Source organism: Bacillus rossius, chromosome 2 (assembly GCF_032445375.1).
Source record: "Bacillus rossius redtenbacheri isolate Brsri chromosome 2, Brsri_v3, whole genome shotgun sequence".
Taxonomy (NCBI): Eukaryota; Metazoa; Arthropoda; class Insecta; order Phasmatodea; family Bacillidae; genus Bacillus; species Bacillus rossius.
This window is the reverse complement of record NC_086331.1, coordinates 111,840,357-111,864,371: the sequence shown is the minus strand read 5'-3', so window position 1 is coordinate 111,864,371 and position 24,015 is coordinate 111,840,357. Positions and strand designations below refer to the sequence as shown.

The 24,015-nt window shown below is 42.1% G+C and overlaps 1 protein-coding gene across 1 annotated transcript in view; it reads right to left on the bottom strand.

Moving 5' to 3' along the window:
- LOC134529622 (lysosome membrane protein 2) overlaps positions 1-24,015 on the bottom strand; it is a 169,793-nt gene that overhangs the window by 26,375 nt on the left and 119,403 nt on the right. Inside the window, exons 4-5 of the mRNA XM_063363918.1 lie at positions 16,434-16,575; positions 4,740-4,946 (exon numbers count right to left, since the gene is read on the bottom strand). Of these exons, the coding sequence (XP_063219988.1) occupies positions 4,740-4,946; positions 16,434-16,575 (349 nt within the window). The remainder of the gene's footprint in view (positions 1-4,739; positions 4,947-16,433; positions 16,576-24,015) is intronic.

Here is a 24,015-nt window from a genome sequence, read left to right as displayed (position 1 = left end):
TACGTCTTTAAAGTTTAAGCTGAACAGCTAGTTTTTTACATGGAAAACAGAAGAATTTAAAATCTAACACTAAGCTTTGGGATTATGTTTGATTGAGCCAAGTTTTATAACCAGTGCAAAATTTGCAGCATTCGTAAAATTATTTCATTGAAATAATTGAGTAAAAAACCCTTATTTCCCATACAAGTTTTGGCAAGTGGTTGCAAAACTTTGTACAAATCAACATTACCCAGATACTTAGTGTTCTCTTTTTACAACTTTTTTTATTACAAATAATAAACCAGTCGTTCAGCTCCAACTTTAAAGGCGTATAAGAACCTTGGAAATAATTGTAGATCATAGGTCCTGTATGTTTTTAACTTATTTTTCTGTGATGAACCCTGCAGCCGAAGTTTAAGAATTGGATTCCGACTCCCCCTGCATACATACACACACACGCCTTTTTTTTTATATATTACACTAATTAACACCTAAAATTTCATCTAAGACTAAATATGGACCTGTATGATTCTTTTTAACAACTGCTGAAACTGATGGCTCTTGTAAATTTTCACAAAAAAAAAAAATTTTAAACATTTTTATAAATTTAAGAGAAGCACTCATGTGTAAAAATGAAACTTTTTTTCCTATTATCTTGTTGAGAAACTACAGTTTTCTAACCCATCATGAAGTCGCTGAAGAGATAAAAAAAAAGTCAGTGGCCGTCGGTGACATGACATAAAAACAGAAGAAAAAAACTATTCATGTTAATAAAATATTCCAAACTAAAAACTTATTGTTTAAAATTGGTTCTTGAAATACGTTTGATAAAAAGGGCATTAAAAAATTTACAGAAATTAATTATGTAACACCTTACGGAAATACTTCGCAACATTTGATAATACTATCGAAAAACATCCACGCACAAGTCATTTGGCAGCTGTTGTCACATGTTTTAATGCAACACGCTGCTCATAAGTGGAACCAAACAGTAAAATAAAACAAAAATGAAATAAAGTATTAAAATCACTTAGCGATATTTTCTAACCTTTCAAGGCAGACGTGAAGCTAAGCAAGAGCAGACCAGACATATTTTCTGCTAATGCAATAGCAATATGAACATACCAGCGGCGGTCTAAATCATTTGTCTCCGTCGCTGTTACATGTAGTTTGTTTCCAAGCAAAATGCCAAGCTAGCTTTAAATTAAAATGTAAATACACGAAAACGTATAACTGTCACATGATCGGCCCCTCAGCAAAGAAAAATGGCCTGTTAATGGACGTTGAGAACTTTTTAATTGTAACATAATGAATCTTTGTACGTTTATGGAAGTGAGGCTTTGTAAGGAAGTAAAAGTCTTGCGATTGAAACACTAGGAAATATATAGTTGGCTTTCATGGCCATAATCAAAACCTACTTACCGGATTTTGGGTTGATGCCACGTCTGTCAAAATGATGAATTGCCTGACGTTTCGACGTGCCTTGTTGCAGCCATCTTCGAGAGCGGTTAACAATTGAAAGCCTGGTGTTATGGCGCAGTATCTATGTGGGACCATACACAGCCGGGCTGTGATTGGTCCATGCAAATCACGACCAACCACAGGGCTCGGCCGAGGATGCAGTGAGTGCCGCAACACAGGGCCTTCAGTTGCTCATTGCCGTTTGAAGATGGCGGCGACAAGGCACACCGAAACTTCAAGCAATCAATGTTCACGGTGTTGGCCTCAACCCAGAAGTTACTGTGGAATAAGTCTGCAGATCCCTTGTGCTGTTTATCAATGCGTATTTAATATTTCCTTTGTTTTCGATGGTAAAATATTTGGTAAAAATAAAGGAAGAGTCCCACTGGAGGGGCAACTTCCACCAATGTGATGAATTGCTGAGGTGGCTGCACAACGGGGGAAAATGGCAGAGGAACGCAGTCGTACGGGGAGCAGGAGCAACCCGGGCGTTGAACCCGGCGCTGCCACGGAGATACGACGAAGTGATGGCATGGCGCGCGCGAAGGAATGCCGTAAACTGTACCGTAGACTACGCTCATCACACCTCGCACAGCGGGAACGTGCTAGATAACACAGCAAGTACATATCCGATAGTTTTTTTTTTTTTTGTAATTCACTTTTGTCTGCTTCAAATGGCATTGACTCATTTAAGAGCACTTTAAAGATTTTCATTTTTTCTCTACATGTCATGGAGGTTACTAACCTTCACAACTGTCAGGGAAATTGTTTAGGAAAGACAAAAGTGCAGGAAATGCGTTATATTTGGATAGTAATTTTTTCATACAATTTTATAGGCTACGTCAAAAAATTTCATTACATTTGAGGAAAGTACCCAAAAATTTATTTCATCGACGACTATTTCAAATTGAAATATTTCGACGCTTGAGGTTTGTGCTCACACGCCATATCGCATTATATTGTCACAAATATTATTTAAGGGCTTTTTCCTGTTAATGTAACACGGTGGCTCACTTGTATTTTATAGTTCGTCTCAAAATTTATCAACAGATATATGTATCTATTATCTATAAAAAAAATACGGTGAAAGGTCACACAATTGTTCATCATTATTATTATTTAAGTGTAATTTCATACCCCGAAAATCACGATTTGTAAATATCTGATATAAAATTTCAGATCAAAAAACAATTGCCAGACTATCGCAAAAGATTTATAGGAAAATCCCTTAGCATCAGTGTAAAGAACATTTAATAATCAACTTGATGTAGGTGCTTCAAGTTTACCTTGCCACCAAACGAATCTGCGAAATAATCCTAGCTAACCTAACAGCTGTGTTATTACTAAAATTGTATAGGCTTGATGAGTTTCTCCCACACATAACAAATTGTAGAACCATTTTATCATATAAAATAACTTGTGTCGTAACCTCCATGCACAATAGTAAAACTCTTACATGTTCTTACAGCGAGAGTACATATTTTTATTAGTATTTACAACTTAAATAGCTAGCGTATTCTTTAAAACTAAGAATACACAATTTTTTTGGCGTGTTAACGTCTAATAAATCGATGGACGCCGGCTGCACGCACGAAAAAGAGTCCCGTTACGCACATTGTTCCGTTACGATGTGTCCCGTTAGGTACATTGTCCCGTTACGCTGTATTTATTCTTTTGTTATTAAAAAAAGTAGCATTTGTTGGCGAGTGCAGTAATAATAGGTTACGTTAGATATTTTATTACAGTTTATTTATATAAAAACTTGTTCATAATCGTATTTAAACGAAAAGTTAATGTAGTTTTCATAGCTTATTAGAACAACAATTTCGGCAATAAAGATTAATTATTCTTGCATTTCAAAACACTGATTACTAGTATAATTTCAAGTATTTATTCTTTTATCATTAAAATGCAAATGATTCAATTTTATTCATAAAAGTATGCAATCATTTCATCAATGTTTTGTTATGACGTTGTCACGTTAAACCATCGTCCGTTAACCGACTTTACAGACAACCAATTTTTTTACTATTTGTGTATTAAAAGCAACATATAAAATAAATGTTGATTAATTTATTTATCTTCGACGAGGTCAAGAGAGACGAGGAAGTCGAGGAAGTTAGGAAAGCGGACCTGCCAATATTCAAATTTAAAAAATCATGAGGTCCTCGATAAAAATTTTCAGGCCCATAAATACAGGTTAGATATAAAAAACAACAAATGAGAATCTTTAAATTTAAGTGACATACCTGTACATATGTCACATGGTCTCTGCTTCAAAATTTATTTCAACAAATTATAGGTTACAGATTTAATTTAGTTGAACATAATTTAGCGCAGTCGTGTAGTGATCATGCAGGGCTGCAACTAAAAAAGATATAAAATAACATTCTGCTCGTGTAACACTATTATCACTGTTCACAGCAAAATTTATTTTTTTATTGGAGCAATACACTTCACGTGTTAGTTGTGTTTTTTTGTAGCGACATGTTTCACAATGTCTCCTCTTCCACTATGCGAGATAGAAAATCAGCACGGCACACGCTACAAAACGCAAAATAGCTTCCTTTACGTGACTCGAGTATTGATGGAAACTCGTTACTGTAAGCTTTCGTAAAAATTGTTTTGTTACTTTTACAAACAAAATCTTGGGGGCCCCGAAAAATCGTGAGGAAACACTATTTTGGCGTGAGGGCGTGAGATGGACATTAAAATCGTGAGCCTCACTCCAAAATCGTGAGAGTTGGCAGGTCTGTGAGTGATATCAGCAATGGATCATCTGACAACTATGTACCGAGTTTTGAGTCAGAAACATCATCCACAGGTGATTATTATAAATAATTATAACTATAAACACGTTGGTAATCTAGGCTATGTAAACAGGGTTTATGTATAGCACTTTCTTATGCCAAAGTGAACCATGTTAAAATAGAAGTTTCCAAGCTCACCACATCAAGCAGCACTTCAGATTTTGCAGTGTTGCCAGCATTTAAACATACGTTTTATTATAAAATATCCATAATATAAGGAAGTAATCCTTTTCTTCTTTTTCTTTAACTAAGAATGAGATAGTTCACTCTGGCAAAAGTGTGTGTGTAGAACTTTTCTGATGGTGTTTTATAAAAGCATTATAAACACACTGAGCATAACTTAAATAATAAAAACCACAACGATAACATTATTTTGAAATTGTTTTATGTGTCATGAGAATATGCTTAGGTAATAAATAAAAATGGTCAGGGACCACCCCAGCCACTGGGGAGAAGTGCGCCCGGGAAGGCCCGTGTGTCGCCACTCACCCCGTACATGAGCCCGAACTCGTCGTAGGGCAGCTTCTGCTCCTTGGGCACCACGTCCTTGGCCAGCTTGAGCAGCGTGTCCTCGTAGCCCCACAGGATCTCGTGCACCGTCACGTTCACGAACGGCTTGATCTTGAGGATGTCCATGATGGACGCCATGGCCAGCCGGAGGAACCTGGCCGCGTGCTTGCTCTGCGACGTGGCGCTCTGCAAGAGGACGCCCACACCGACTTTGCATTTCATGCTTGGAGGCATCTTTCTGCGAAAATATCGGATCGCTAGAGACCCGTGAATTTCGCGGATTCATTTCGTGTTATGCTAAAATTCAAATAAGTATACCTTAGTGCTGCTTCTGTCATTGGTTCTCTGTTAATCTGGAGGACTGAGGGCCAATTAGAGACCCTCACTCATAGAAATGTCGAATCACAGGCCACCCAGTCGAGACGACTCACAAGTCAACAGCCAATGAACAGTTGGCATTTGCCCGAGTGTGTAGAGGATATTGGAGTCTATCCTGGTGTGCCGGAAATTAGGCATTTCGTCACTTTTTTAATTTATTCTATAATTTTAAATTTTTTTTGGGGTTTCCATTTTTTTAATTTGTCTGGTGGTTAATGGGGGTGATTTACTTTTTGTTAGGCCGGTGTACGCCACCGATTTAAACTTGGTGCCAGTGGACCGAAGCCCCTTCCCAGGGGGCCAATCTGATATTTTGCTGTCTAATGTGGACATGGTCAGCCCGGTTGAAATTTCTCTCGCCTGCAGTCACGCCCCGAGTTTGTAATTTTAATTCCCTGCATGACCAAAACTGCTTTGAGCAGCTCCTGGGCTGCAAGCTGCTACCTTGTAGAGGCCTGCTGAGAAAAGCATGTCTCGTCACGAAGCAGTCTCCAGTGGAGCTGCGTTCCCACCTTAGTGGCTATTTCTGCCCCCCCTTCCTCTCTCTCCTCCTCACTTTAGTTCTGAGAAATTAAGCTAAGAGCAGTGACCGGACGGGACGATGACCTGATGCAAAAACCTTCTCCCGGGTCCGACAGACACATCCCTGACATCTAGCGGCAAAAAAAAGTAACCGCGGGCCTGGTCGCCAGCATGCAGAGCTTACCCTCATGACACCTGGTGGCAAGTCTGCTCACCACCTCAAGTAGTTCCCCCTTACGCCGCTAGAAGGCAGCGTCGCGGTGCCATAAGGCACTATGCTTTCCTCTCGCGGCCCGGAGAAGTCGATTGTTCTTTGTTTTCGTTTCGGTCCGGTAGAGAGCGCGCATGTCGTGTTGTTGCCACGACCGCCTCGGACTCCTTCGGAAATTTTCGGCTTAGAACCGAACCTACCCCCTCCTTTGACCCGGGGCCTTACCGCCCGATTTAATTAGGGGTTTTGGCCGATTGCGGGGCACTCAGCCCTCTGACCTCGGCTACTGACCTCGTCTCACCTACGTCCTCTGCGCTAAGAGGCTTTTTGCGGGAACGGTGATTTTCGCGTGCACGAGAATGTAGTCAGTTTGCTTAAGGGATGTGATCCCGTTTGTACAGTAGCCAGGCAGAGGTAGTTTTTAGAAAAGTCATGCGTAGTTAAATTTTTATTTCTTCTTATTTAATTCTAAAAATTCCGGTTTCGTCCGCGCATCCTGATTTCTCGGTCCGCGGCATCCTGATGGCGCGAGACACCTAGTGAGCTCCGAACTCTACACCCTGGTTGGTGAGTAATTTTTTTTCTTTTCCCCCCCCCCCCCCCCCTTTCCCGTTTGTTGGCCTTTTGCGCCGACGGTATAGGACTGTCTGGAAGCAAGTCTAATTCGTTTTGAATTTGATTTGGGTTTCAGACAGGGTCGAAGTGCTGGAGAGAGAAATCGCTCCCAGCTCGTGGTCCTGCACCTCCACTGCGGGTCACGTTAGAAGAGAGGTTTCCGCGACCCGACGTTATTTTTTGAAGACCCGGGTGGTAATGTGAAATCAACATCCCCCCCCCCCCCCCACTTTCTAGCTACGAACTACATAAATCAAATGAATAGCCTACCAGCGAACAGTGCTTTCCTCAAGAATATGTAGAATCAACAAAACTAATCAGCGATGTAATTGTTGGGACATTCAAATTTGGTGCAATTTTTAAATTTTAATTATGTAATAATTTTTGCTAAGGTGTAACATGTAGGTACTGTTTTAATTACTCCTGGGGCGCCCCCTTTAACTTTGTTATTTACTAAGATTTTTATTGTCAGGTTTGAATAATACGAACACAAAATTCCTTAATAATAAACCAGGGAACCTATAGACCAAGCTACTTGTGTAGTGTTAATTTATTAAGATATACCTTCTTCCCTTAAAAGATCCATACTCCTCCCAAGTTGCTTGTGTCAGGGAGATCCAAATTATCTTGTTCTCCACCTCGTGCCACCTCTGGTCAATTACTTAATTTTCTTATTTTTCTTACCCAGCAAGTTTCCAAGGCTCTTTTTAATTAATTTAAAATAATTCAACTTTGAGGCACGAGGGGCGTAACAATTGGTAGCAGAGCATGGTTTGGTCTATAGGCATACCTAAATCGAGTAGGCATACCAAAAAAAAAAAATAATAATAATAAATATAGAAAAAAAAAATTAATTAAATTTTGTTTTAGCAAATTTGTAATAATAACATTGTGAACTGATCGCTGGTACACCCGGTAGTTATATTGCTTTTCTATTTTAAAGTTATGATTGAGTTTTAAAGTCCCGTGCGGACTTAGTTAGCGCGCAGCGCGAGACGTCGCCCAGCGGCCCACAGCTGTTACAGACAAAACAACCCCCCCCCCCCCCTAACCCTCTTCACCCCGCCCGACGGCCGGTGTTATCTAATCTAGTACGTGTCGGCACGTTCGTGCGGACTCTCCCCCCCCCTCCCCCGCAAGCCCCGGAGGTCGCTTACCTCTGAGAGAGACGCCCACAGACGTACCAACTCATACGTCTGCCGGTAATAGTAATAATAAACAGAGCACGTTGTGTGTTCGACCAGTACTTTGTTTACTAATGAGGCCCCCCCCCCCCCCAAAAAAAAAAAATTACTATAATGTCCTTTCGGACTGTCGTGTTTGTTTTATTTTTGTCTCTCTGCGCTTGTGCGCGCGCCGCCATGTTATCTCGTCACCTCATGACAGGGCCGCCAACTGCGCGGAACCCACTCTCCTCTCCTGTGTGCTCCACCCACGTGCCACGTATTTTGTAAACAAACTACCCATGCTTGTATGTCCTAATAATATATTATTTTCATGTCACCAAACCAGGCACTATATTTAATCTATACTGCACTTAATCTAGCAGCGAAGTATTTTCTTAATCTAGGGGAACTTAAAATATAACTTAAATATTTTATATATGTAACTTATAACAATATTGACTATACAAATAATAATAATAATAATATAATCGGGCGTATAAAAAAAAAGTTTTTCACCGAAAGTAAGCACCTACGAGGTGACTAGCCTCATTTTATATTTATACTAATCACCGAGAGTGGTGAAATCCTTTTCAACCTCCAACGAGAGGTCCCCTAAATTAATTTGGGTATGTTTGAGCATCCCGTTTCTAGGCTAGCACATTCGAGGTAATATAAGATATTTTAATTTTTAATTTTTTTACTTACGTAAGTTCAGTCTTTAAGATGCTAATTGACGCAAAGAGTTGTAATTTTTTTACTCAGAAATACCTCTCTGATATTTTTTGAATCTTCATGAATCTTTTTCCACGATTTTATATTTAATTTCTGATTGCGTTTCTTTTTTTAATAACCATAATTCGTAAAGTAAGCAAGAATAATGTTTGTAGTGTTTTTTTTGTACTGATGTTGCGTTAATACTTTTACATGTTTATTTCTTTATTTCCCTTGCAAGTAAATGTGATGTACAGTGACGTACATAGAGTCTGAGCACTGAAGCTGTCACATCCAGCCATTTTTTTTTTCCTTTTTCTTTTGCATTCTACCCCAAAGTTATATTTCTTTTACATCGTTATCGATGAGATGCTTTATTTAAGTAAGAGCTACGTGACTTCCAGACGGCAAACTGGTTTCTTTTATGTGTTTTTCTAAAATAGGAGCTAGGTCAAGCTAGCCAACGAGCGGCGCAAAAGTTAGGGTCCTCTGAGCCAACGAGCCATGACCAAGGTCCTCTGAGTGAAAAATCTCATGACCATTTTCGAGTGTGCTTTGGGTTACATTCCCACCACTCATCTTTGGACGGCCTATGTTCAAACCCCCTCTCAGGCAGTGCGAAGCCTATCAGCAGTCATGGAAGATCTAACTGCTCCATTATAATTTATCCCTTTTTGATTTATAATTGTTGGTTTATTGAATTTTACATTTCTTTAAATAATTTAAATTTGAGTGCGAAGAGTCCTTCATTTATCGTTTTGTTTGCAAAATCTTTTAAATAATAAATATTAGTTAATAATAATAAACATCAGAGTGGTATGCACTGAAAGTTCTTAATTTATCGAATATTTAATATTTTTAAATTCATTAATCTCTACGGATCGTTGATCTTTTGGGGTTTTCATCCCCAAATATTTAAATTTCCGCCAAGGGAAATCCACCTTATGCCATGTGTTACTCTGGGACTGAGGCTCTGTTTCGCCTTCGAGCAAGCAGAAAATTCGACTGTCTTCTCCATCGCCTGACTGTGCAGGGCTGAGTCCCAATGCCTTCGGCTTCTTATGGAAAGACTATTGTACAGGGGTTTACATTCCCACTTTCATTATTTTCAGGGGTAAACAAATCCCCACCTTTCTTACCTGGCACCCGACGGACCAAGTTCCGGTTCCGGCCCAGTGTTTTAGGCCCGCCTCACAGCGCCCATGTTTAGAGTTTTTGTCACGTGACACCATTCCCAACATCTGAGATCAATTTTCCTCATGACATAATTCACCGTTAAGGGTAATTTAATTTATTATAATACACATTCGATGTGATCAACATATTTTTTTTTAAGTAGTAGGATACAGGCGAACCTGGTACTAGTTTTACTGAGCAGTGTAAGTGTTGTTTTTTTTTCTTCCCTATATGCTCCGCATTCAAGCGGGGGAGTATGTGCCGGAAATTAGGCATTTCGACACTTTTTTAATTTATTCTATAATTTTAAATTTTTTTTGGGGTTTCCATTTTTTTAATTTGTCTGGTGGTTAATGGGGGTGATTTACTTTTTGTTAGGCCGGTGTACGCCACCGATTTAAACTTGGTGCCAGTGGACCGAAGCCCCTTCCCAGGGGGCCAATCTGATATTTTGCTGTCTAATGTGGACATGGTCAGCCCGGTTGAAATTTCTCTCGCCTGCAGTCACGCCCCGAGTTTGTAATTTTAATTCCCTGCATGACCAAAACTGCTTTGAGCAGCTCCTGGGCTGCAAGCTGCTACCTTGTAGAGGCCTGCTGAGAAAAGCATGTCTCGTCACGAAGCAGTCTCCAGTGGAGCTGCGTTCCCACCTTAGTGGCTATTTCTGCCCCCCCTTCCTCTCTCTCCTCCTCACTTTAGTTCTGAGAAATTAAGCTAAGAGCAGTGACCGAACGGGACGATGACCTGATGCAAAAACCTTCTCCCGGGTCCGACAGACACATCCCTGACATCTAGCGGCAAAAAAAAGTAACCGCGGGCCTGGTCGCCAGCGTGCAGAGCTTACCCTCATGACACCTGGTGGCAAGTCTGCTCACCACCTCAAGTAGTTCCCCCTTACGCCGCTAGAAGGCAGCGTCGCGGTGCCATAAGGCACTATGCTTTCCTCTCGCGGCCCGGAGAAGTCGATTGTTCTTTGTTTTCGTTTCGGTCCGGTAGAGAGCGCGCATGTCGTGTTGTTGCCACGACCGCCTCGGACTCCTTCGGAAATTTTCGGCTTAGAACCGAACCTACCCCCTCCTTTGACCCGGGGCCTTACCGCCCGATTTAATTAGGGGTTTTGGCCGATTGCGGGGCACTCAGCCCTCTGACCTCGGCTACTGACCTCGTCTCACCTACGTCCTCTGCGCTAAGAGGCTTTTTGCGGGAACGGTGATTTTCGCGTGCACGAGAATGTAGTCAGTTTGCTTAAGGGATGTGATCCCGTTTGTACAGTAGCCAGGCAGAGGTAGTTTTTAGAAAAGTCATGCGTAGTTAAATTTTTATTTCTTCTTATTTAATTCTAAAAATTCCGGTTTCGTCCGCGCATCCTGATTTCTCGGTCCGCGGCATCCTGATGGCGCGAGACACCTAGTGAGCTCCGAACTCTACACCCTGGTTGGTGAGTAATTTTTTTTCTTTCCCCCCCCCCCCCTTTCCCGTTTGTTGGCCTTTTGCGCCGACGGTATAGGACTGTCTGGAAGCAAGTCTAATTCGTTTTGAATTTGATTTGGGTTTCAGACAGGGTCGAAGTGCTGGAGAGAGAAATCGCTCCCAGCTCGTGGTCCCGCACCTCCACTGCGGGTCACGTTAGAAGAGAGGTTTCCGCGACCCGACGTTATTTTTTGAAGACCCGGGTGGTAATGTGAAATCAACATCCCCCCCCCCCCACTTTCTAGCTACGAACTACATAAATCAAATGAATAGCCTACCAGCGAACAGTGCTTTCCTCAAGAATATGTAGAATCAACAAAACTAATCAGCGATGTAATTGTTGGGACATTCAAATTTGGTGCAATTTTTAAATTTTAATTATGTAATAATTTTTGCTAAGGTGTAACATGTAGGTACTGTTTTAATTACTCCTGGGGCGCCCCCTTTAACTTTGTTATTTACTAAGATTTTTATTGTCAGGTTTGAATAATACGAACACAAAATTCCTTAATAATAAACCAGGGAACCTATAGACCAAGCTACTTGTGTAGTGTTAATTTATTAAGATATACCTTCTTCCCTTAAAAGATCCATACTCCTCCCAAGTTGCTTGTGTCAGGGAGATCCAAATTATCTTGTTCTCCACCTCGTGCCACCTCTGGTCAATTACTTAATTTTCTTATTTTTCTTACCCAGCAAGTTTCCAAGGCTCTTTTTAATTAATTTAAAATAATTCAACTTTGAGGCACGAGGGGCGTTACACTGGAGGTCATTGAATCCGCGAAATTCACGGGACTCTACTGATTGCTAACGGGCATGCATATTTCGCGAAAAGATTCCGAGACTAGCTGGAAGTTAAAAACACTGTAGCATCGTCTGTGTCCCGTGATTGGGTGAGTTTCTTTCAGGTCAATATCGATTGTTGAAACACCAATCACAGTGAGTCAGTGCGGAAGCAATGCACGTCCTGAGTGGCTCGGTCAAACAAGGCAACGACTTTTCTCGCAGACGTCCGCTAATCGCAAGGAAGAAACCGCTGGTGTGAGTATAACTGGTTGCAGCCTAATAGGCGTTCAGATTTATTCGCGAAAAATTGCCTGCCCCTACTGAATGCTCATTAGACTGTAATAAGTAGAGACATGCAAAATTCGCGGATTCATTTCGCGATAGGCTAGCATCAAAACAACTATATCTTCGTACTGCTTCTGCGATTGGCCCACATTTTATCCGGGGAACTGTGAGCCAAAGGGAAACACTAAACCAAGAAAGTGCCAAATTACGGACAGCCTAGTTGAGACGTCTCACGCGTCAGTAGCCAATGAACAGGTGTCATTTCCGCGAGTATTTAAAGGACTCTGGAGTCTATCCTAGAGGTCAATGAATCCGCGAATTTTGCAGGTCTCTACTCATTAGACTGTAATAAGGTATGCAAGGTTCTGGTGGATCAGCGCGGCCCTCCGCCGTTGCTGTGGGCTAGTGACATTCGTGGAGCACATGATTTCAGTGGAAATGAAGATACGTGGGAAGAACTAAAAAAAATTGTGGGCTCTCAGCAGTTTGCGTTTAAATGCTAAAAATGTATTCATTTTCATATGCCCAACCATTAAACTTCACTCGAGTATTGTTTTCGAGCCTTCGCCCAGACGTGCGTTTATGGTAATCGTCGTGTTTTGATGTTCTTTGACAAACACGTAGCTGAAACCAATGACCAACTTCCTTTTTGCATGATTTGCGTTGGGTGTACCACGGTTTCCAACAGCACTTACATGTCTGAGGAATGGGGTCAGCCCCAGAGCTGAGAACACAATAATTAGGTTCATAATTTTTTTATTGAAGTTATTAACCGCTAAGTTGTACGATTACATATTAAAATGAGAGTGGCTTGCTTACTTACTAAATCAACATTCACTATTACAATTTAATGTAAAGGTCAAGTTTTACTTCTCTCTGTTACGTGACTAAGGCGATTAGACCTCAGTTTTATAATACTGATTTGTGCCGTAGGTTTTGAACGATGTTAGTTAAACTCTTGACTCTTGCAAAATGTTCGTGACACTGTAGTGATTACGACAAACAATACATACTGCACTTACACTGAAAGTACAACCCACATCTTACCCAGAAACCTTCCGACCAACTGAAATATAGAAGTCGAGGATCGTCCGTTTTGGGTACAGCGAGTTATCAATTTTGGTAGCTGAGTTGATTCAAGCGATCTATTCGCGGTTTAAGATTCTAATCCCAGGTTATCGATAGATATATGGATGTAGAATTTTTAATTGTAATATAAAGTTATGTTCGTGTTTTAACTACAGTTTTGATTTATTTCAAAAAAATTTTTCTCTATCATCCGAAAGTTTTCATAAGTTTTAAAATATCATAGTAGGGCCAACAAGATGCCAGACAAGACGGTTGTCAAAAAGATCGGCAGAATGGCATTTGAAACAAGTGAACTCTAGCAGAAAATATGGCGGCCCATCTTAGCATACTCTAGCAGGCGACTAGTTAAATAAACATGGCAAACTATGGCTGCTCAGACGTCACTATGGCGTGGGCAAGCATGTGTGTGCAGGATGTATCTTAAAGCAAGACGCAAGACATGTAGATGAGGCAGAAATGTTAATGAACATACATTAGAGTGGAAATACTTCTGTTTATCGCTTGTACGATGAGGTACAATGGATCTCTGTTATTTGGGATATAGTATCGGTGATGACGAGCATGGAACACAACACACCATAGTACTTACGTAGAGGGAGTGTTGACTGTATCTCTTTTGTTTTTTGTGCCCTGTGGAATTGCGCAGTAATTGAGGGGTTTGCTGCAAAAACCAGATAAGTCCACTTTTGGTATAAAAAAATTAGAAAGTGCTTTGTACTCAACACAACAGCGCGCCTCTCTTGGTGCAAGAACCAGATCTGTGCGGAATTATCTGAATGAGACATGGCTGTTTCCCAATGAACCATATTAAGTGTTTTTAGCAAGAATAAGACCGAATCAAACATTGTTAATCAAAAAGTACAACTCCGGACTTAACTGGCTCTTGCAGCAAACCCCTCAATTTCACGCAGTTCAGTAGTGCATGCGCTATCTTATCATACAAGTTGGCATTCCACACGAGACATAGGGCTGCTTGCCGAGTTAGGTAAGGCCATCTTAAGAAAAAACTTTGCAGGTTAATCAAATGAAGAAATACTTAACTTTGCTTCAAGTGATGTTTGTAAAAGCCAACTACAGTGTTGTGCAAAACACCAAACAGGAAGGGTGTACTATTGTATTTTCACCACGGAATATATTAGAGAACAAAGTAGTTATTTAGAGTCTTCGCGGCCATTGTCAGTAAAATGAAGTCATGCGAGCTTTAGTCATGTCTGGATGCCGCGTACCACCGACGTTTAGAAACACATTATTTTCGCTCTCTTCAGGGTGCTAACAGTTGAGCAGCAACCTGTTTACTACAGTTAGCTTGCCGCATAACTGTTAGCACTATGAAGATGACGGCTGCAATGTGCACCAAAACATCGGTGATTAGTGAAATTCATACGCAGCTAAGTTCCAGAAGATTACAAGCTACAAAATAGTGGTTAGTTGTGTAACTTACGATATGGCGTTCTACATAAAATTGATCCATCTTATTGTACACGGTAACGACTCTAGCAATAACCAGAAGCAATTCCAGACCTGTGTCCATTTACATTTTTGACTTCTCTACTTGACATATATATGAACGCGCAGTTTAAATGAGTATTTAAATAAGCCTACATCCTATGTATGCCTTAGTGTAGGTGGGGTGGAATCGGTCTACAGGTTAACATAGAGGCGGTATGATGTGTAGTTTGTATTTCTGTGTTTTACAACATTTTACTTATGGCGGAAATCAAAACGGCGACTTCTTGAATTATTTTGAATCCAAGTTTCCGTAGTCCAACATGGAAGAACTCAATTTGGTTACTGGGTTCAAGATTAAATGTAAAGATCATCCAATATGGCGACAGTAAAGTTTTGAATCTAAGATGGACGCGGGATCCATGCCCAATCTCGAATTTATGGATCCCTCTACAAACCCGTGGCATAAAGTTCGAGAACGTTAATAAACATTCTAAATAAAATTTGATTAATTTATGTATTGTCACGTCTTAATATATTTGACTTTTTAAGTGCCAACGCGTATTTGTTTATCATACAACGCGAACAAGTCAACTTGGTGATGTAAATCAATAAATCTCAAGGGTTATCACCACACTAAAACCGTCACTAGCACTGCTATGTTTGTTTAAAAAGTTGAATGATTTGTGTTTCCATTAAATAAAAGGTTCTTAATATTTTTTTATGTTTCATGTAATCAGCCGATCATTAATATAGCCTTCGAAAACATAAATTGGCTTCGTTTCCATCCAAAGAATATTTTCAATGGCCCAGAACACATGTGGAATTTAAGAGGTGATTAAGATGAAATAACTAAATTAATTTTAAATTGACTAGTTATGGTTAAAGGAGGTTACCCATGTATTCACATATGTGTGTTCCTTCATTTTACCGTTAGACACCCTAAATGAACTTCGATAAAGTAATTGATCTGCCAAAACAACAACAGCAAAAATTGTGCGGATATAATTTTTATAGGTGGTAGAAAATACATTTTACTATCCAACGAGTATTAATGTGATTTGATTTTACAGATGTTTTGAAAGATAATAAAAGCAAAATTTTCCGTCCGCCACTGTTTCATCATAAAAATAAGATTAAAATCGAAAAGTTCTGGCTATCCCAGTGTGGCCTTGTTTCGTGGAGGGAACGGGAAGCCATCGTCCACACGTTGTTGTCGCCTGCAGCTGTGGACGGACAGCTGGGAGCGCGACAGGGCCGAGAGGGGTCGTTACCACAACGCCGAACGTACAATAACGCCGAATACCATAACGCCGAATGCCAAATTGACCGCAACGCCGACAGCTAGAAAACTGCCGTGTACCACAACGCCGAAATACAGTAACGCCGAAAAAATGTCAAAAGTATCTTAACGCCGATATACCACGACCAAACCTAACCTAGGCTAGCCTAACCTAGCCTAACCTTACCTAACCTAACCTTTGTGGCAGTCCTGCAATGACATTTTTCGACGTTAATTTATTTCGGCGTTGTGGTAATTCGGCGTTGTGGTACACAGCAGTTTTCTAGCTGTCGGCGTTGTAGTCAATTTGGCATTCGGCGTTATGGTTTTCGGCGTTATTGTACGTTCGGCGTTGTGGTAACGACCCCTCGCGGCCCTGTCGCGCTCCCAGCTGTCCGTCCACAGCTGCAGGCGACAACAACGTGTGGACGATGGCTTCCCGTTCCCTCCACGAAACAAGGCCACACTGGGATAGACAGAACTTTTCCATTTTTTTTGTGGTGCGTGGCCGCCGCGAGCGTGTGGCCAACACTCACAAGCATCGGGATGTTGGGCATCACCAGCATGTCGTTCTCGTCGCCGGCGGACAGGTCCGGGTCGAACTGGAAGATCTTGCGCTGGCGGAAAGCCACCGTGCCGTTGTCTTCGAACTCCAGCTCGACTTTCTCCCACGTTTCTCTGCAAAACAACAACAACAAAATACACATCTAGATGTCCCGCGACGTCAACAACACAATAACACCGCTCCCACTTGAAAACCACGCAGCTGCATCTTGTTCGCGGTACGCCTGAACTAAGCATGCACATCACAAACTTCAACGACCGCTTGCACTGTTCATTCAAGCTACAACATCGAAGTTTGCTGAAACTTTTACGACCTATTTCACAGTCGCGACTTGAGGCAAAACAAGTATTCCTTCATTTGACAAACCTGCGAAGTTATAGCTTGAACTTCCCTTATGCTAGCTTTCGCTTTAACGCATTTAATTAATACACGTGTTCAAAAAATTATTTACTATTATAGCACTGGAAACTTTGAGGGCACAAAAATACATTTTAATTAGCTAATGAACGATTTACACCTCATAATTAAATACACATTCAAATAATTCAGGTTGCGTTAAAAATCGATTACCTTGAATTACACTTGTGTAAGACGATGTTGAGAATAGTTTGTAAGTATTCTGCTCGCACGTATATTGATATGCTGCTTAGTCTATAAAATGGCGAATTATTATACATAATCACAAACACTCAGTTATGAGTGTACTACCATTACTAAAGGTACTTCACAGACTAACTACGAACACAACTCTTCACGTTGAGATATTCAAAGGTTACTTTAGTTACCATGCATACTAATTGTATCCCTCAAATCCATAGAATATAAATAAAATATTACATTTAATGTCTCAGTATTAACAAATCTCAACCCGGTTCGTTCCTAAATATTGTTGCTAATGTTCTGGAATAACTGTTGTTAAATGAGGGTGTCAAAGTTTGAGATCCACAACAAATTTTAACCATGGGCAAATTTCGATGGATTTATTACACTATGAACTGATAGCCTATAGGTTTACATAGCTGGTAAATATCTCACGGATGGAGAAAATTAACCTTAATAGCAAGACTCCTGGGTACATTTATTTACTGTGGGGGCACCTTCAGTAAAATATATAAAGCCATATCGTGAAGAAAATAATTGTTGGGTCTTGATGGCGTGGAGCTCATGTGAAATCAGGCAACAGGGACGGCGTCACCTCGTCATTGACTGCGTCTCTGCAGACTTCCAAGACCGGCGCGACACCTCTTAGCGCTCAAACTGACATTAGGCCGCCCACACTCTTCAAGCGGGAATAAACCGGTATTCCAAGACACAAAAATAAGGGTTCCGGTGTTCAATATGCCACACCTGTTCCCTAATCGTATTTCTGGTGCACGATAGGAGACGGACAGTTCCTTTTTTTTAGGGAACGGATTTCGGTGTCCTATCCATATCCTATCTGTTGCCCAAAATCCACGCATGCACAGAGCTTACTTTTTCTTTGATTTCGTACAGATGGCGGACCCATGTCTGGCGCCATTAACTCGTACATAGTCACTTTTGTGACCACCGGGGGGCGTACCAAGTGTGTTGGCGTGGCAAATGAAACTTTATGATAGTGAAACTATCCTAATTTTTTTTTTCAAACGTAACGTAAAAAGTACTTGAGCAAATTAGAAAGACGGTTCTATATTTTGTGCGACGGTGCTGCCATCTCTGGTATTTTTGCCTTGACATTTATATCGATGTTTGCCAAACGTCCGCTAGAATGCGTTGAAACCGAATTCTAGCCTCGCGCAGGGCCCCGTTTATTAAAACGGCTGCCGATCTGATCCCTTAACGGGATACGGTTCGGACACGTTCTGGAATACGGCCCGCGAGTTAGGTTACAGTTGTACCGCAAAAAGGTACCTCACCCGGAACGTCTTGAAATATAAGGGCCTAGATGGCCGTCTGTGAGAATGCGGGGCGAACACGAGGCCTCAGACACCGCAAGACTGCTCGTCGAGAGGTGCGAAGCCCGTGCCTCCGCGTCGAGGAAGCTTGGAATCACGATAGCGCGAGTCACGCGACGGGCTCAACGCAACCAACCAATCACGTAAAGGCACCCCTGCGCACGATCAGTCCGAACTGACAGTTCGGTCTTATCAGTCGGAACTGCCGTGTGTGTGTGTGCAAGGACGGTGGACTGATCAGTCGGAACTGATGAACTGACGAACTGATGGATTTCCATCAAATCCGATTCGGGCTCGAGAATCCTCACTCCGAACTGCCGTGTGTGGGAACGGAGTCTCGCCAGTCCAATCCGCAAGTCCAAACAATCATTCCGTCAGCTAGGAGTGATGGCAGACATATTTGTTTATACAATTCGGTTGCTTTGATGTTTTTTTTTTCTTTTTTATAACTATAAATGCTAATGCAATTGCAACATCAAAGTTTCGTCCATGAACGATGAAGCGATACATCCGACAGCAACAGCAACCTCAAGACTGATCGTGTGTGGAGGGTCTTTAGACAACATCTCTGAATTCGGCGCGGTAAATTTCGCTGGCGCGACAGACTTTCCAATTTGAAATGTATTTTCCTTTCCATCAACGTCTCAAGCGACATAAATTTTACTGAACTGAAAATGAAATTTTGGTTTTTAAAAGATGGCTGCACTGATCCATTAGTAATAATACTAGTATTCGTGTATTTGTGTATTTGTATATATATATATATATATATATATATATATATATATGTGTGTGTGTGTGTGTGTGTGTGTGTGTGTGTGTGTGTGTGTGTGTAAATTTATCTGTGAAGACTCTGAAATTTGTTAACGCAAGGTGATTTTTTTCTCTAATAAATGTTCAATTAGTTTTAAATATATTGCGTTGTTTTACCTGAAGCTCTGCGCACCGTATGTGTGCCCGGGTAGACGGCACCATTAAGCAAATCGCCTCGCATAGAGATTAGAAGCTCAGCTTAAACCGAAAATTATAACTAAATATTTAAACTAATCATAAAAAATTTAGTATAATTCGAATGACCCAAATTTAAAAAAAAACTGCATGTCGGTATAGAATATCAATAAAAAATTTAAAAAATACCGTTATAAACGTAATTTCAAACAGTTATATATAGTTTCACAATAATGAGTGAATAATAAAATATATGGGTTGATCACAAAATAACTGTGGATAAAAGTACACTGTATCAGAAACAATGATTAAATATAATAAAATGAATTGAATAATGTATACGTTAAAGTACTACAATACATATAAAATATTTAAAAAAAACTGATGACATATGCATATTTATATTAAAGCAACTATTTATATAACATAACATGTTATCATATATGTTTTTAAGTTTTAACTATGTATGTAAGTACTAATGAATGTGTGCATTGTTGAGGAAAAAATACGTATGAAGGAAAGAAAACTGTTTTGAATACTACTATATGGTCGATTAAATCAAAAATAGTTTATTTACTGTCGAATGTTATAAATATTAATTTAGCGATGTTGATTCCCAATTTTCAATTAACTGTATTAAGGCATGATTGCATTATTGATAGCTTACTTTTGTAAATAGTTAATTTTTCTTTAAAATTTTGTATTTTCTTGTTACTTGTGTTGGCACTGATATGACTACATTTATCGATGCGTTTATGCCATTAGATTGAAAAATCATAAAATTAGACAATTGTTATTTCACGTAAATTCAAAAACTAATTTTAAGTTATTAGGGTATTTAAGAGAACGGACAAGAATGGCCGTGAATTTTGACATTTTATTTTGTGTTAAGTGCTAAGACAAAAAAATAACTGTAATTGGCTCCAAGTCGAGAAGCCATATACCAACAAACGTTGACGATTTTCCGTGACCTGATTTCGTAAGAAGGCATATCTTTGTTGTGACATTTTACGGCAAAAGCTCACGCCACACACTGATTGCATCCAGATATTTTCTTGCGGAAGCAAGAACATCTCATTTATTCCACCACTGAAAGTCGCACAAGTACTATCTTAGATCTTCCTTTGCTTGTGATAGGACACAATGAAACGGTCGTTGCATTATAATTCGCAAGTCTTTAATGTATATAATAAATAATACAGTTTTCGTTTTGATGATACCCTTTTTCTCGAATGGATTTCAGACTAAGTTAACCAAAAGAAAGTACTATGTATTGCGTTACCCAGTGTTCTACATTCAGAAAAATATTACCGTAGGCGTTATCTATAGCATTGCAGAACTTTTTACAGATGAATTAAGTTCATACGAACCGCACATAACCGACTTTTCTTCAGTATTTAATATACTTGTGGGTAAACTTTACAAAAATATAATCCAACGATTGTTTCCGAAATTGTTCGTCATAACATAGAAACTTTGTGAAACGATACACATTTTTGTTGACTATCTTTAGCATGAGCATACAATGGCAATATTTAAACTGTTTATTGCGTTTTACGTAGGTAGAAATCTGATTAGTGTACATATAAGTGAAGTGTGTACAGACTAATTGGTTTCTTTGCTTGCTTTAAATGTTGGTATAACTGATAGCGAAACTTTTTTTTGTCACATAAAACCGAAAATCTTCTATGGCGTATGTTTATAGATATACATAGTCAACGGAATTCTAGGCACAGCGCAAGAAACGACCGCGCGCGTCATTGCAAGACTCCCCCTTGCGTCACGCGCGGCTATAGACCGCCGCCATCTTGCGAAGCGCCTCGCTCGCTTGCGTCGAAACGAGAAAACTCACTTCCTGGAACGGCTCAGCGCGGAAGTTCGCACCACTTTCTCTCTCGCCCACGGGCTGTCGTTGGTTTTTACGCATTTCAAGACCACTACTTATGTTTTTTTGCAAATCAGATTTTTCACTAAGAACAAGTTAATTTTTTTTGGTCTACCAGACTACTTTAAATAAGAGTGGAATTAATCGTTTCATAATTTCTTTTCTCGTAATATTATGTCGCGGTCACATTTAATTTTTAAATTTCCGATAACTTTACCACTAAAACAACGAAATTTAAAACCAAAGTTTAAATTTTTAGATAAAAAAAATTAATTCCACTGTCTCCTTCATGGCTAATTATGTCGTGGAGCAGCCAATAGCTACCTGAAAATGAATTGCACAGCAACTGGAAACGTACTGGAAGTAGTGGAAATGTAATTGCGGTGCAGCGTTTTTTTTATTTATTTTAAAAGCCGTTTGTGTTTATATGAAAAGGATAGTAACTCAAAAATTTTGATGGTTTCTGAACAGTAGGGGATGGAAGTGAATTATCTGAGCTTAACTTCTAGTTGAAATCAGGGTAGTTAAATAAGATAAATAGGGATGAGACACAAATTGAGCACTAAAGAAATGAATTGGTGGGGGGAGACGGGAGTAAGCAGAGAAAACCCACCGGTGCAATGAAACATCCGCCACGTTTCCTACTTACAAAGGAGTTCCCCGATAACCGAACCAGGATTACCGTCGTGAAATGTGAGTGCTTTGGACAATACTGCTGCAGCTGCCTGCAGCTTGTAGATTACACAATTCTCTATTTCAATTAGTATAAAAACAATAATATTTGCAATAAAGATTTTTTTACGTAGTAAAATTAAACCGGAGAGTATAAATTTGAACACTTCACGGGTTTACCAACACATGTAAAAATGTGACAGCAAAGGATAACGTAAGCATAATAAACTGGAAACTCAGAACTGGTATTTTCAAAAATATAGTTATCATTGGCTAGCACGAGACAAACGTATTTAAACACTCCACAAACGCTTGATCATTACTTATTCTCAAAAACATTACAAAATAATAAAAACAGCCAAACCATTCGAATACAGTAGTTGGTGCATGAGCAAATGTACGCTTTCGCATGTGTATTACAATCGGAACTTAGCTGTACGGTGTACACAAATATTCTCGTGATCGCGTTTTCCCTTGTGATGAGACTGTAGCCGTGAGCTGAAAGTTGGCCAAGTCCCTCGCCCCAGCTGACAGCGCGGCTGCCCGGGCGCTTCCAAGTCCCTCGCCCCAGATGGCAGCGCGGCTGCTCGGGCACTTCCAAGTCCCTCGCCCCAGCTGACAGCGCGGCTGCCCGGGCGCTTCCAAGTCCCTCGCCCCAGATGGCAGCGCGGCTGCCCGGGCGCTTCCAAGTCCCTCGCCCCAGATGGCAGCGCTGCTGCCCGGGCACTTCCAAGTCCCTCGCCCCAGCTGGCAGCGCGACTGCCCGGGCACTTCCAAGTCCCTCGCCCCAGCTGGCAGCGCGGCTGCCCGGGCACTTACAAGTCCCTCGCCCCAGCTGGCAGCGCGGCTGCCCGGGCACTTCCAAGTCCCTCGCCCCAGCTGGCAGCGCGGCTGCCCGGGCACTTCCAAGTCCCTCGCCCCAGCTGGCAGCGCGGCTGCCCGGGCACTTCCAAGTCCCTCGCCCCAGATGGCAGCGCTGCTGCCCGGGCACTTCCAAACCCCTCTCCCCAGATGGCAGCGCGGCTGCTCGGGCATTTCCAAGTCCCTCTCCCCAGATGGCAGCGCGGCTGCTCGGGCGCTTCCAAGTCCCTCGCCCCAGATTGCAGCGCAGCTTCTCGGGCACTTCCAAGTCCCTCTCCCCAGATGGCAGCGCGGCTGCCCGGGCACTTACAAGTCCCTCGCCCCAGATGGCAGCGCGGCTGCCCGGGCACTTCCAAGTCCCTCGCCCCAGCTGGCAGCGCGGCTGCCCGGGCACTTCCAAGTCCCTCGCCCCAGCTGGCAGCGCGGCTGCCCGGGCACTTCCAAGTCCCTCGCCCCAGATGGCAGCGCTGCTGCCCGGGCACTTCCAAACCCCTCTCCCCAGATGGCAGCGCGGCTGCTCGGGCATTTCCAAGTCCCTCTCCCCAGATGGCAGCGCGGCTGCTCGGGCGCTTCCAAGTCCCTCGCCCCAGATTGCAGCGCAGCTTCTCGGGCACTTCCAAGTCCCTCTCCCCAGATGGCAGCGCGGCTGCCCGGCAACTTCCAAGTCCCTCGCCCCAGCTGGCAGCGCGGCTGCCCGGGCACTCCCCAGATGTGAGCGCGGCTGCTCGGGCACTTCCAAGTCCCTCTCCCCAGCTGGCAGCGCGGCTGCCCGGGCACTTCCAAGTCCCTCTCCCCAGATGGCAGCGCGGCTGCTCGGGCACTTCCATGTCCCTCTCCCCAGATGGCAGCGCGGCTGCCCGGGCACTTCCAAGTCCCTCTCCCCAGATGGCAGCGCGGCTGCTCGGGCACTTCCAAGTCCCTCTCCCCAGATGGCAGCGTGGCTGCTCGGGCACTTCCAAGTCCCTCGCCCCAGCTGGCAGCGCGGCTGCTCGGGCACTTCCATGTCCCTCTCCCCAGATGGCAGCGCGGCTGCCCGGGCACTTCCAAGTCCCTCTCCCCAGATAGCAGCGCGGCTGCTCGGGCACTTCCAAGTCCCTCTCCCCAGATGGCAGCGTGGCTGCTCGGGCACTTCCAAGTCCCTCGCCCCAGCTGGCAGCGCGGCTGCTCGGGCACTTCCATGTCCCTCTCCCCAGATGGCAGCGCGGCTGCCCGGGCACTTCCAAGTCCCTCTCCCCAGATGGCAGCGCGGCTGC